At 41.2% G+C, this 13,568-nt stretch overlaps 2 protein-coding genes across 3 annotated transcripts in view; both read right to left on the minus strand.

The window, feature by feature from the left end:
* cu (NADP/NADPH phosphatase nocturnin) overlaps positions 1–9,410 on the minus strand; it is a 64,479-nt gene extending 55,069 nt beyond the window's left edge. Inside the window, exon 1 of one of the 2 annotated variants that reach the window (XM_089249632.1) lies at positions 9,154–9,410. The gene's annotated coding sequence lies outside the window, so the exon portion shown is untranslated. The remainder of the gene's footprint in view (positions 1–9,153) is intronic. The other variant, XM_089249630.1, reaches the window with a different exon arrangement.
* LOC149070142 (uncharacterized) lies at positions 2,410–7,542 on the minus strand. The gene has a single exon (XM_089249283.1). The coding sequence runs from the start codon at positions 7,540–7,542 to the stop codon at positions 2,410–2,412; it is 5,133 nt and encodes a 1,710-aa protein (XP_089105409.1).
* Positions 9,411–13,568: the final 4,158 nt, after the last annotated feature.

The raw sequence follows: 13,568 nt of genomic DNA on the forward strand, positions 1-13,568 counted from the left end.
CCATTGAGGAGAGACGTCGTTGCGAAAAGATCATGAATGAAAACGATTCTGTGAGCACTGATTTCTGATGTAACGAGTAGAGAAAAAAGAAAGAATGGGAAACGTGTCAATAGCGAGCTGCAAGATTTGGCAAAACTTGGCAACACTTCGATTTCCGTAACGTGACGTATTGATCGATTACTATCGTGCGGCTCCCATGTCCATGTGAATGAAATGCCTGAAGCTTTTTTTTTGTCTTTCGAAATTAGCACGTTTATAATCGATTGGATATCATTAAAAATGAGTTTTGTTTTTCGAATTGGTGAAAGTTGGTCTTTCAGTAGATGGCAGCAGCCGCTATGCGGTCGTGTGGCATTGTGCTGACTAGGGTTACCAGACGTCGACCTTTTGGATCTCATTTCAAACATCCTACTACATTTCAAAGAATTTACCCTTTTTTCCTGCTTTTCAGGTTTAAGGAATTATTTTTTTCTCGGAGGAAAAAATTTTTTCCCTCTGGAACATATATCTTTTTTCATCTTCCATACGTTTATATGCCGTTGAAATTCCCTGAATACGAGAACCTAAGTTGCCTCCAAGCAAGGCATATGCTATTTTAAGCACGGCCGAGCTTGCTCCAGGATAATATGGAAACGTCCAAAAAACAGCTCTGGAAGAACAAAACCATAACTATTTTGAGATTACCGCTGTTTGTTCACCAACAGCTGGAGGGGAAGCTTAGACATAAAGAAAATAGGATGCAAACAAAACAATGAATTCTGATTCCTATGGCGAAATTGCCTTTGGCAAAAAAAGCAACGATCCCAAAAGAAAAAAATCTCCCCCGATAGCAGAGGAAGAAAATCCTTCGCCTTGCTTCAGGCAAAGTAATAAAACTGACCGGACTATGTGAACAATTCATTATAAGCAAGGGGAGATGGATCGTTATATATATTTATTTATTTAGGTTTTGTTTAGCTGGGAGAAATTGTTGTGGTGGCGGTTTTTTTGTCAGTACAGTGATACCATCTGTTTTGGAAATTGGGAAAAGTGACGTTAACAAGGGTGCACGAGCAAGCGTCCTCCTTTCTCAGTTTTCGAATCGGGAAACCTAATGCTGGACGCTCATCGTGAGAATCCAGGTTCGAACCCCGTTGACACACACAGTGGTTATTTACGGTTTTAGAAAAGTTTCTCCACAGAGAGCAGGAAGACCTACAACACGATACTAATACCCATGAAAATTCAAGTATCTACCATCTTTACTTCAAAATATGAAAGACAGCCCCAGTAATGTCACGAAACAAGTACAATTCTGACGGCATAATTACGTCAGGGCTACACATACACTCAGAACACATTCCGACATGTGCCAACACTCTAGAAATTCCGTAGAGGAAAGTAAATGAGGTTCATGTACGGTTGGTAGTAGTAGGTAGATGATGATGATACACTCAGAACACATTCCGACATGTGCCAACACTCTAGAAATTCCGTAGAGGAAAGTAAATGAGGTTCATGTACGGTTGGTAGTAGTAGGTAGATGGCAGCAGCTACGATCGGAGATTGAATCATCTTGAAAAAATGACAACTGTTGCGGACATTAGTTTGTCCGATACCCCGCGAAAATAAAATAATAAAATTTATGGGGGGGGGGGAATATGACTTTATTTAGAATTTCAAAAAAAGGAATGCAAGTATGTGAGGGGCTTGACTTTTCAACATGGGCTAAGGCAGGGTTTCTAATACAAAACGCCTCGCCGAACCCTTGATAGTTATAAGGTTCTTCCACGGAATCCTTAATGATAACGAGGCTGTTTCCTGATCTCAAACAAATTCTGAATATTTATCCAAAAAATGGGTAGCATAGCCCCAGGGCGAAATGAAAACGGTCTTAATCACCACCTCTTAATTTACATACAGTATGTACATAAGTGTCGGAATAGGGGGGGGGGGCTGAGGCTATTTCAACCCTTCAATACATTTCACGAGGGGGGGGGGGCCTTCTTTCCCTCGAAGAATGCTCGGCAACTTACAACTGATTCAATGATTTCTTCTCGTGTCTGCGCCTCTGCGTATTTATTGTCATAAATAATTGTGTAAGATCTTATCGTGTAAGATCTTATCGTGTAAGCCCTTACGCAAATGAGGTTGTTCTGTTCGCGTCTGCGAAAGAATGGAATTCCCGGTTTAAACGAAAAAACAAACTTTATTTAATTCCGAATTGATCAGATGCAAAATTTAGCAGTCATGCTTCTCGAACGGCGGTAACAACAACACTTATTCGGACACACTTGGCGCCGAGGACCAAACATCCACATACGAAAATTAAAGAAAAAAAATATATAAAAAAATGTGAACACAACGCCATCTCGTGGCGTATTACCGAACTGTAAACATACTCCTGCCCTAATTAATTACTATTAATTATTATTCATTAGAGTCAAAGGGAAGCTTGATGATCTTGGTGATAGTCCGCTTGTAGAGGCCCTTGCTAGTCTTCACCGTGACTACACGAACGAGTCCATCAGTTCCGGGATGCGTTTCCACAATTTTAGCAATCGGCCAGCTTGATGGTGGAAGGTTGCTCTCCTTAAGTACCACAACATCACCTACGGACAGGTTGGGGCAGGTGCTCTTCCATTTATGCCTTTGTTGCAGAGAATGGAGATATTCAGTGTGCCATCGTTTCCAGAAACTATTCCTCAGATTCCGAACAAGTTGCCATCTCGTTGACGGATGCTTGACATCGTCCACTTCTTCTGGAACTGAGCACAGAATATCGCCAGTCAAAAAATGAGAGGGTGTCAACACTTGCATCGAATCTATGTTTTCTTCGTTGTGAGCCACCAATGGTCTGGAATTGAGTATTCCTTCGATTTGACACACTAGAGTAGATAGCTCTTCAAATGTCAGGCGTGAATCCCCAACGACTCTTTTCAAATGAAACTTGACTGATTTAATTCCGGCCTCCCAAAGCCCTCCAAAATGAGGAGAGGAGGGTGGTATCATGTGCCACTGAATTGAGCGTTGGTTGAGGAAATATGATATTTTTGGATTGTCATTTATCTCCTTCGCGAACAACGTTAGCTCGTCGAGCTTACGCCTTGCACCAACGAAATTCGTTGCATTATCACAGTACATATTCAATGGCGCGCCACGTCGCGCATTTAATCTCTTCAAGGCCGCAATGAAAGAATCCGATGAGAGATCACTCACAATTTCGAGGTGTACAGCCTTAGTTGCCAAGCATATGAAAAGAGCAATGTATCCCTTCGCGAATTTGGATCCACGACCCTTATGAAGCTTTATCTCGATAGGGCCAGCAAAATCTACACCACAGTTCGTGAATGGTCTGCTCATGGTGACTCGAGGACCTGGTAAATCAGCCATCAGCTGAGAAGTTGACTTGCAACGGAACCGGAAACACACAATGCACTTGTGAATAACTCTATGAATTATCCTCTTAGCTCCAATAATCCAATACGATTGCTTCAGGATATTGGATAGAAGCGTCGGACCAGCATGCAGATTCGCAATGTGAGATTCACGAATAATAAGCAGACTAATTGGATGATCTTTCGGCAGAATGATCGGGTGTTTGGCTCCATATGCTAATTTTGCTCGTTGAATCCTGCCTCCTGCCCGTAAAACACCATCTTTATCGATAAATGGATTCAGTGATCCAAGAATGCTTTTACAGTTCAATGGTTTTCCGTTACGAATGCAATTTATCTCATCGTTGAAGGAACAGTCTTGAACCCATCGAATGATCACCTTCTTTACACGTTCTATCTCAGACAACTGCAATGGCTTCACAGTGGGTTTCGCGGTGTTGCTGCCAGTAAGTTTTGTCCCGAAGCATTTTGACAAAAATCTGAAGCAGTAAGCAACGATACGAATGATTTTGGACAGAGATGAATATTTTTCAAATAAATCACTGAGAGTGTCGTTGATCGATGTTGCGTATGAGTATATTGGATCCAGTCTTTCTTCAGGCATAGGTGAGGATTTCAGCAATTCATCATTTGTCTTAGGCCAGGTTGCAGATGGATCACGGAGAAATGGTGGTCCATGCCACCAGAGTTCACATTCTTGCAGCAGCTCAGGACTGATTCCTCGAGACGCAAGATCAGCTGGGTTGTCCTTTGATGTGACGTGATTCCATACACTTACTGGTAGCGTATCGAGAATCTCTGAAGTCCGGTTGGCGACAAAGGTTTTCCATCTTCGTGGATGTGACGACAACCAGGACAAGACCACTCTGGAATCAGTCCATGCAAAAACTTGAATGTCTGGTATCTTGATAAATTTCAGCACAGATTTGAACAGCTGAGCCAGCAGGAATGCACCACAGAGTTCAAGTTTTGGAATTGACAGCTGTTTCACAGGCGCTACCTTAGTCTTTGACACAAACAGAGTGACCTTAGTATTCCCAGAATTTTCTTGACAGTAATAAATTACAGCCGCATAAGCTTGAGCAGAGGAATCACAAAATCCATGTAATGATATCGGACCCTCTGACGTCGATACACAACGAGGCACCTTCAGCACATTTATTGCATTAAAATGAGCTTGAAACTCAAGCCATTCCTTCGTTAGAACATCGGGTAATGGATCATCCCAATCACATTTCACCACCCACAACTTTTGGTAGAATATTTTGATCCATACTATACATGGGGAAATTAATCCCATTGGATCGAATATCTGAGCAGATCTAGAGAGGACTTTGCGTTTCGTCAAGGGAACATCAATGTTCAAACATGGTGTGAAGAAAAAGGCATCATCCACAGAGTTCCAGTTCAATCCCAATACCTTGGACTGTTCATTGCTGTCAATTGCAATATTGTGGTCATCACAAGCTGCATCCAGCTCCTTTAGAAGTGATTGCGAATTCGATCTCCACTTACGAAGCTCAAAACCTCTGATTCGAAGTAACGAAGACACTTGTGAGCACAACCGCTTGGCATCTTCCGCAGTATCCGCACCGGATAGCAAATCATCTACGTAGAAGTCATTAGAAATGATTTTTGCTGCATCTGGATTATTGCCTTGACTGTCAATACTTATTTGCTTCAAGCATCTAGTAGCCAGGAACGACGAGGAAGACAAACCGTAGGTGACAGTTTGTAATTTGTACACAGCGATAGGATCAGAGGAATTGTCACGCCATAAAATACGTTGGTATGATTGATCAGAAGGAGACACAAGTATCTGTCTGTACATTTTTGCAATGTCTGCCGAAAATGCAATTTTATGCACTCGAAAGGTCAGCAATATTTCAAATATATCACGTTGTAGTTTAGGACCAACACCAAGAATGGAATTCAATGAGACGGAATTCTTACTAGCACATGATCCGTCGAAAACGACTCTCAACTTTGTGGTTGAACTGGAATGCTTATGTACAGCATGGTGAGGGAGAAAAAATTTCTGATCATCTGGGATCATCGAGCAGTCATCATCAGCCAATCGCATGTGACCCAAATCCGCGTATTCTTGCATAAACGATCTGTATTCCATTGACAATTCTGGGTCGTGCTTGAATTTTCTTTGCATCGACTGCAGACGCGAGAATGCAGAGTCATAAGAATTTCCCAATTTTACATCAGGTTTGCAGATTGGAAGCTTCACAACAAAACGTCCATTCTCGTTGATCGAGACATTTTCCTTGAAATGCTTTTCACAGAATTCCTCCTCAGGAGTTAGTTCAGGAACCTTTTCACAAGGAATTGATTCGATCTCCCAAAACCGTTTCAGTTCGTCATTCATGCTGAGATTTGTCACTGTCAATCCAACAACCGAAGAGGCATTGTTGATTTTGCCAGTAACGATCCATCCCAATCTCGAATTTTGGGCAATGGGCTCCTTGTTTGCATTCATCACCTGACCAGGAAGAATTATCGAGAAGAAGTGATCAGCTCCTATGATTAAATCAATGTCACTTGGAGTAGAAAATGTTGGATCCGCCAGGTTTAGACCATCAAGCATGTCGCGATCTTTGAACTTGATCACCGAGGATGGTTGAGGAGCAGTCAATCTCTTTAGCACAAAAGCATCCATGTTGAACATTTCGCGTTGATCGTATTTTGATGTTATGCACAAACTGACAGTTCCTTGAGTAGTAGTCGGCTGAAAAGATGCCAATCCAGCTACTGGGACACGAACACAAGATGATATCTTAAGGCCAAGCCTCTGGGCAGTTGATTGAGAAATGAATGTAGCCTGAGAACCAGAATCAAGTAGGATTCTGACACTTTGATAACTACCCCAGGCATCACGGACCGATGCAACTGCAGTGGGCAACAAGGCAATGTTTCCCTGTGCAGCGTTGAGAGATAGTTCAGGTGGTCTTTCCGAAGAATTTCCAGTGCACTTGACAGCTGGCTCATCACGCGACACCGAAGCACTAGCATAGTTTGAATGCATTTGCTCGTGGAGACTGGAATGATGTCTCGCGTTGCATATTCGACATGAAAACTGAGAGCAGCACTTCTTGCTCAAGTGCTTTTTTGACAAGCAATTAAAACAAAGATTTTTATTCCGCACAAAATCCTTGCGTGCCGCGACACTCAGATTTTTGTAACTAATACAATTCGCGACGGGATGGTTACCGTTACATTTTGGACACTTCACGTCAGACAATCTAGATGCAGTGCTAGACGTACCTTTGGGTTTCACTTCAGATGCGGAATCGACTGCCGTATCCTCGATAGCCGATGATCTCTCGTTGAGGAAATCGATGAAGCTCTGGAACGTTGGAAAGTCTTTGTCGACGGTCCTCTCGAACCACATTCGGCGAGTATCGGCGTCAACCTTTTCGAGCAGCAGATGTATCAACCATACGTCTGGGTTGACGGCCCCATCACCAAGAGTTTTCAAGCCCCGGACGACTTGTTCGGAAGTGTCGGCTATACATCGTAAGTTAGATTTCACACTGGTGACCCTGGGCTGATTCAAGAAAGTAGAAACCAGCGAGCTGGCTATTTGCTTTTTCTTGTCGTAACGCTCCACCAGCCTTCCCCAAGCTTCTTGATAGCTAGCCTCCGAGATCGGAATGTGGCGGATGACATCGGCTGGAGCTTTCTCGAGGAGTCCTTTCAAATAATGAAACTTCTGTATTGGGCTGAGAGTTTCGTTATTGTGCACAACTCCTAGATACATGTCCTTGAAGCTGAGCCATTCCATGTATTCTCCGCTGAACGCGGGAATGTTCAGCTTCGGGAGTTTGAACCCACTTGACCCAGTGACCGAGTTTTGCACTTGGGATGCGTAGTTGGAGTCCGACGCCTCCACCATCTTCTTGGCATTGATGAATCGGTTCAGCTTCGATTTGACGTCGAAATACTGATCTTCGACTTCTCCCATCTCTGATACCTCATCTGGAAGGGCTTGGTCATACTCAATGAACCTTTTGAAGGCATCTTCAATCCGTTCTAGTCTCACCAGGACTGCTTCCGTTGATGTAGAGTCCTCCAGCGACGCTGCGAAACTGGCAATGCGAGTCAGAGCGGCCTTTTCTCGTCCTCGTAGCTTGACGATTTCCGTCTGAGTCGGCATTTTCAGGCAAGATGATCTGATTCAGATTCGGATCCCGGACGAGCCCCCAAAAAATGTTCTGTTCGCGTCTGCGAAAGAATGGAATTCCCGGTTTAAACGAAAAAACAAACTTTATTTAATTCCGAATTGATCAGATGCAAAATTTAGCAGTCATGCTTCTCGAACGGCGGTAACAACAACACTTATTCGGACACACTTGGCGCCGAGGACCAAACATCCACATACGAAAATTAAAGAAAAAAAATATATAAAAAAATGTGAACACAACGCCATCTCGTGGCGTATTACCGAACTGTAAACAGAGGTCTTCCCCCCCCCCCCCGTGCCATTTCCCACATGGGGCTCGTGTGTTAAGATGGCCCTGGGTGCCCCGTAAAATGAACGTAAATTCTGGAATTCAAGAATCCTCACTTCTTCGTGGGTAAAAAATTCCCAAAAAATAACATCGTTTTTCAACATCATTTACTGATGAAACAGGAAAAGGGCATTCAGGAACTTGATTACATTTTGACTTCAACTTCCTAAAAAAGTAATTGCTGAAAACTGTCCAAGTCAGGAAACCCCCCCCCCCCTAATGTTCTGCCGTAGAACCCTCAGTCCAATCGTTTTGACAGACCCCTCCCCCGCCATGACGAGAAGGTGGACGGAGGGATGTAGACGCCCGAATGATAGGCCAAACGGGACGCTAAATTCTTCCTCTAATCAGTGAAATATTCCAAATTACACGGGTGGGGCAAAATTCATGCTTGCCTCGGCGGAAACAGTATCTAGTGGCAGCCGTGTGGGCATGGTCCCCACAAGGGGTGAGCTGACAAGGCTCCAGCCCTGGGGCCCGGGAGGATTTTAATAATTTTTTGTTTTTTCATGATATAAATTCATCATAAGGGGAGGGGGGCCCGTAAAAGATCCCAGCCTAGGGCGCTGCTTCAGGATATGAGGGCCATGGCCGTGGGTAGATAATCGGTTCTTTATCCCCGACAGCACACCAACCCACCATGATACCCTGCATGCATATATTGTAGAGCAGTTGTCCTGGGGCACACTTGCAATTTTTTCGCTGGCACTACTGTCCAAATTTATTGCCGAATGGCTTTTTCATTATCATGAAATAGGGATAGTTTTTGATAGTCACTCTCGGGTGCTAATCAGGGCCGTCTTAAGAGTATCATGGGCCCCCGGGCCAAGTGATGTTTTTGAGGCCCTACCTGGAAAATTCTCGAAAATGTCAACCAGTTCTCATTTTTGTGAGGCCCGGGTGGGCCCATGCGGTAAGACGGCACTGGTGCTAATGTATATCAGGTTGCCCACGGACACTGAAGAAATGGGAAATCGGATTTTAGAGGGCCCAAAGCTATTTTTACATCGGCAGCTTTGTCCAGCGCAAAATACTCTAAAAAAAAAAAATCTCGATACAATACTTTTATTTCTGATTTTTATCTAATAGATGGCAGTACAGTCTACCTCAAACAAAAATATCCTCCATGCATATAAAAAAATCGATTTTTCTTTTTAAATTTTTCCTCTGCCCAAAACCACGGAAATCATGATAAATTTGCATATGAATTTCATTTATTAATTTTATTTTTTTGACAATTGTGCAGAGAATCTTACCTTAGCGTTCACTTCCTGGTTCAGAGATGATGAAGAGAAATATTAGGGATAAAAAACATCTCCTAAAAATGCTACGAACTAACATTAAAACAGCAGCGAATCTTTGTCAAATTTGAAAGAAAAAAAATTCATCGTGAAATGAAATTCTTGATGAAATTTAAATTTTTAGTCCGTACGAGGCTCTTTCTTTCGGGGAAAAAAATTTGTGCGTGCGTAATGTAAACAAACGAGCGGTGCGCATTTTTCCGGCGCATTTTGTTTTCCACTTCACGTTCAAGGCTCAATGGATCGATTCAATAATCAGCTGGTTATAGAAGTCGCGTGAGAGCCAATGGATGTCGCTGACTCATTTGCCAATCAAAAGCCTTGTATTTTTCCAAAGTAGGAGTGTTCACCAATTATAAATAGGAAGTTATTGGTCGATGATTAGACTTTTATATCTTCAAGATCAAAATTGGTCTAAAATAATTATCGGAAAAAACTTTAAAAAGAACTCGCGATCGAGTTATAAACTGTCTCTCAAATTAATTTTTATGTGAGTACCATTTTTAGAACTGCGTAATATCGACTTTGCATCGGTTACCCTCCCCCATTGCATTCTGGAAGACAACTTTGTTGGAGGGATTTGGTGCTCGTGGACTCACATCGCGAGGACCCGGTTTCGAACCCTATCGGTGGCACAGTTGGTAATCGGCTGAAGTTGGTTTTCTTTGGTTTCTAACATCGAGGTCCACTCCGTTGAAAAGTCTCGCCACAGAGAGCAACAGACCCACAGCGATACAAATACTCAATCATTAAACTATACTCATAGGTTTGAAAATAGATGAAAACACTAAAAAGTTTACGCACGACACCAGAGCCCTACTGAACTGTTAAGTAGGCACACACGTCCGGCACGCTAGAGTGACAATACGTCCCGTATTGGCCAGGACACAGTCCTGGTTTTTTGTTTTTCACGTATTTTCTTCGAAGCCAACTTGACTTTAATTCTTCAAATCAACGATTAAAATTATCTTTTGAACTCAGAAATCACATTACGATAATTATCACTGCAAATAAGAATATTTATATTTCACATATTTGTCTTTTTTTTCCCTTTAATTCAGTGTAATTTGAAGTAGCGCTTCATTTCCCTAAATTGGCGAGTTTTCTTTGATTTTAGCACGAGCTGGCAACTTTGCTTACTTTTAGTATCATTTTTGGCGATGTCCCATATTTCGAAGCCTAATTTTACGTATTTTTCTTGAGCAAATATGATCAGCCTAGGCACAACTCATTTGTAGGTAAACTGCCCGGAGTTAAAAGAAGATAGTGTTATGACTTTTGAGAGCAAGAGTGAAATTGGTGCACCAGGGCCGCAACTGTGGGGGGGGGGGGGGGAACCGGTGGGTCTGGTGTCGCACGCCGGACCAAAGAGGCACAAATTTCATCATTTAATCTCTCCTTCATTATTACTAGGTGCAAAAAATGCGTCCTTGGCCCGGCTGACCAAGCGTCTAGTTGTAGCCCTCCAGTCAATCCTCGGTTTTCGTACAATTCGATTTACGAACACGCACGCCGAAAAAAAAAATTAGACCAAACATCTAATAAGGTCCAAAGTAGCCATGAGAAACTGAGAAGTCTACGGGCACATGGAAAATTTTTTTCAAGTTCTTTTCTCCAAATGCGACTTCTCCTATCCAGCCCATGAATCAGCAAACATTTCAAACTTTGAGAGATGTTGTGCAATAATCTCTGACATAAATGATTAATACTTACTGACTTCTGGAAAATGTTCAGCTTTACTCCGTCATCTCGTAAGACTGCTATTATTTCTCTCCAAGGGAAAGTGTTTTCCGTGTCAGTATAATGATTTAAATTGGTTCCACACGTTATGCACTTGAGCGTAAAGGAGTTTGTAAAAATTAACACTGGAAATCTTCGGGTTCCCAGAAACGAATTAATCCATTTTACATTGATTCCTATGGGAAAACTTATTCCGGTTTGTGAACAATTCGATTTTTCGAACGGACTTCATGAACGAATTAAGTTCCTACACCGAGGGTTAGTTGTATTTAGATACTTTCAGCCTTCCCAGGAAGCCCCCAGAACATAACTTGACCCTAGGGCTCACGATGCTCTCGAGACGGCTGTAGTTCTTGCAGGTTCCCAAGGGGTGCCTCTCCAGTAAGTCACGCGGCTCACAGTTCGACAATCCCAGAAAAACTCGTATTTTATACAAAAATTTAATAATTCGCTTCCCTTTATCGAAGTGCTGCGAGATATGTTGGTTATAAATTTCAGTAGAACTTGGTTAATTCGAACGTGGTTAATTCAAATTTTTCATGATTCGAACTTTTACGCGAACTCCCCTTTAGTTTTCTATCTAATTTAATGTTAAAATTTCTTGCATAATTCGAATTTTTTCCGAATGGTTTAGATGATTCGAAGTTGGAGGAAAAAATCATAATTTTTTTATGAGAAAGTTTGGTTTGGAAAAATTCCACACGAAGCCAGATTTTTGATTTTCTTCCATCAAGTTGTCAAATAACAAATCTTTTAAGACAGTTTTAAAAAGTTTTGAAAATTCTGGTTTTTCTCTACTCTTTCTGTATTTTAATGCTCATTTTAATTTTGTTCAGCTGGAGCACATTGAGAATGTTACCATTTTGATACCAATTATGTTGTTCAACCTGTAAATCAAGGTATACCATTTGAAATCTGAATTTCTTTTTATCCTCATTAAGAGCATGGGAAATATCGTTTACATACGCTAATGAAAGTGTAGTTCTTTGACAGAATAATAAGTAAAATTTGGGAAACAGTTACGTAACGGGTGATCATGAACTGTTTACGTAAATCAGGATTTATGAACATGGTCAAGAAATGCTGCAGTGATGCTGATTCCAGAACAGTGGAATAATGCAGTAGCTAAGATTAATTATTATAATTATAAATTATTAAAATTTCTGAAACCGTTTCGTAACCGATGATGAAATTTTAATAATTATTATCCTATGTGTTAATGATTAAGTTGCACACACACAATTTGCAATCATTCCATGGATCCCAGGATAGATAAATTGGATAATTCGAACTTTTTTTCAGTAACTTCTTCGAATTCAGTAACTGGTATTCGAATTAACCAAGTTCGACTGTGTATTGAAAGCAAGCACTTCATAATAATGAGTATTCGTACTTCGCGCATTTAGTTAAAGCGCTTTAAAAAATTTAACTAACATTAGAGCCTATAGATGAAATCATGGGTAACACGTTACACAGAGCTTTTCCATCTCGACGTGCGTGGTATAACGAGTGGTTACTGTATTTTAAATTAGGGGGGAAATAGGGGTCTAATGGGACACAAGGCTAAAGATTTAAGTGTTTCTTCATCTATGCATATAAAATTGATTTTCTGTCTGAGTGTATAAGTTTTCTGTACAAATCTACAATTTTAGATCGATCGTCGTCAAATTCTGCATATATACCAAACTGTATGAGACTTGAACGATAGGCTACTTTAAAAGTTCGTCAGACCTGGGCAAATGCCCGAAATGGGCGAAAAACTGTCGAGCAACAATGGTTTGTCGGCCTCAATAATCACTCTTTCGGAATGTTTACTTTGGTTACCGGGTTCCCTACCAATGCGTTTCAGACCTACCAACGTACATGCCTTTACAATAGTTTGCCATTTCTTTAATCCTGTCAGTATATGTATAATAGCTTAAATGCCTTTATAATGGTTTGGCACTTTTCTAGTCGTCCCAGCAAGTGAAGGAAACCCGGGCAGTGCCGGGATTTATAACTAACCCTATATTTTACTTAACTGCATAGGTGCCAATTTCCCAGACATGAAAAATCTGCAGTTTATCACGTGAAGAAAGATTTCGAACAGAAGAAAAAATATCATACAAATAAAAGGGATAATTGGTTGTTTTTCAGTATTGCAGAGTGATATCATATGAACTGTTTTTAAGAACATTCCCTGATTTGTCAGTCTCGAGTTTTTTTAAATAAAAATGTCCCATTTTTTTCCGAATTTTCAAAGAAGCCTACTTGAATGTTTTTATATTATTCACTGGAAATCAAGGATTAAAATTATCAATTTTTCGGAAAATTCATTTTAATCCACCATGATTTGCAGTGGCACTCTATTTCCCACCATTGGTAATTTTTCGGTGATTTTAGCAGTAATTTGCAACATTTGCTATCATACTTGGCGACAATTGCTGATTTCCCATACCTGAAATCCTAATTTATCATATTTCTCTGAAGAAAACGTGGTCATCCTGCAATTGCAAGAGCACTGAAAGAATATTTTCCTTAGGGATTTTTCAATAAAGATATGAAAAATCTGGTTTCCAGCCGGAAGATTTTAATACGGTTAAAAAATCGTAATCGTTGGCACCTATGCAGCTGTAATATTCTAAGGGGCG

Source organism: Pholcus phalangioides, unplaced genomic scaffold (assembly GCF_987345545.1).
Source record: "Pholcus phalangioides strain wild (caught in Gottingen) unplaced genomic scaffold, Ppha-v1.0 ptg000022l_1, whole genome shotgun sequence".
NCBI lineage: Eukaryota > Metazoa > Arthropoda > Arachnida > Araneae > Pholcidae > Pholcus > Pholcus phalangioides.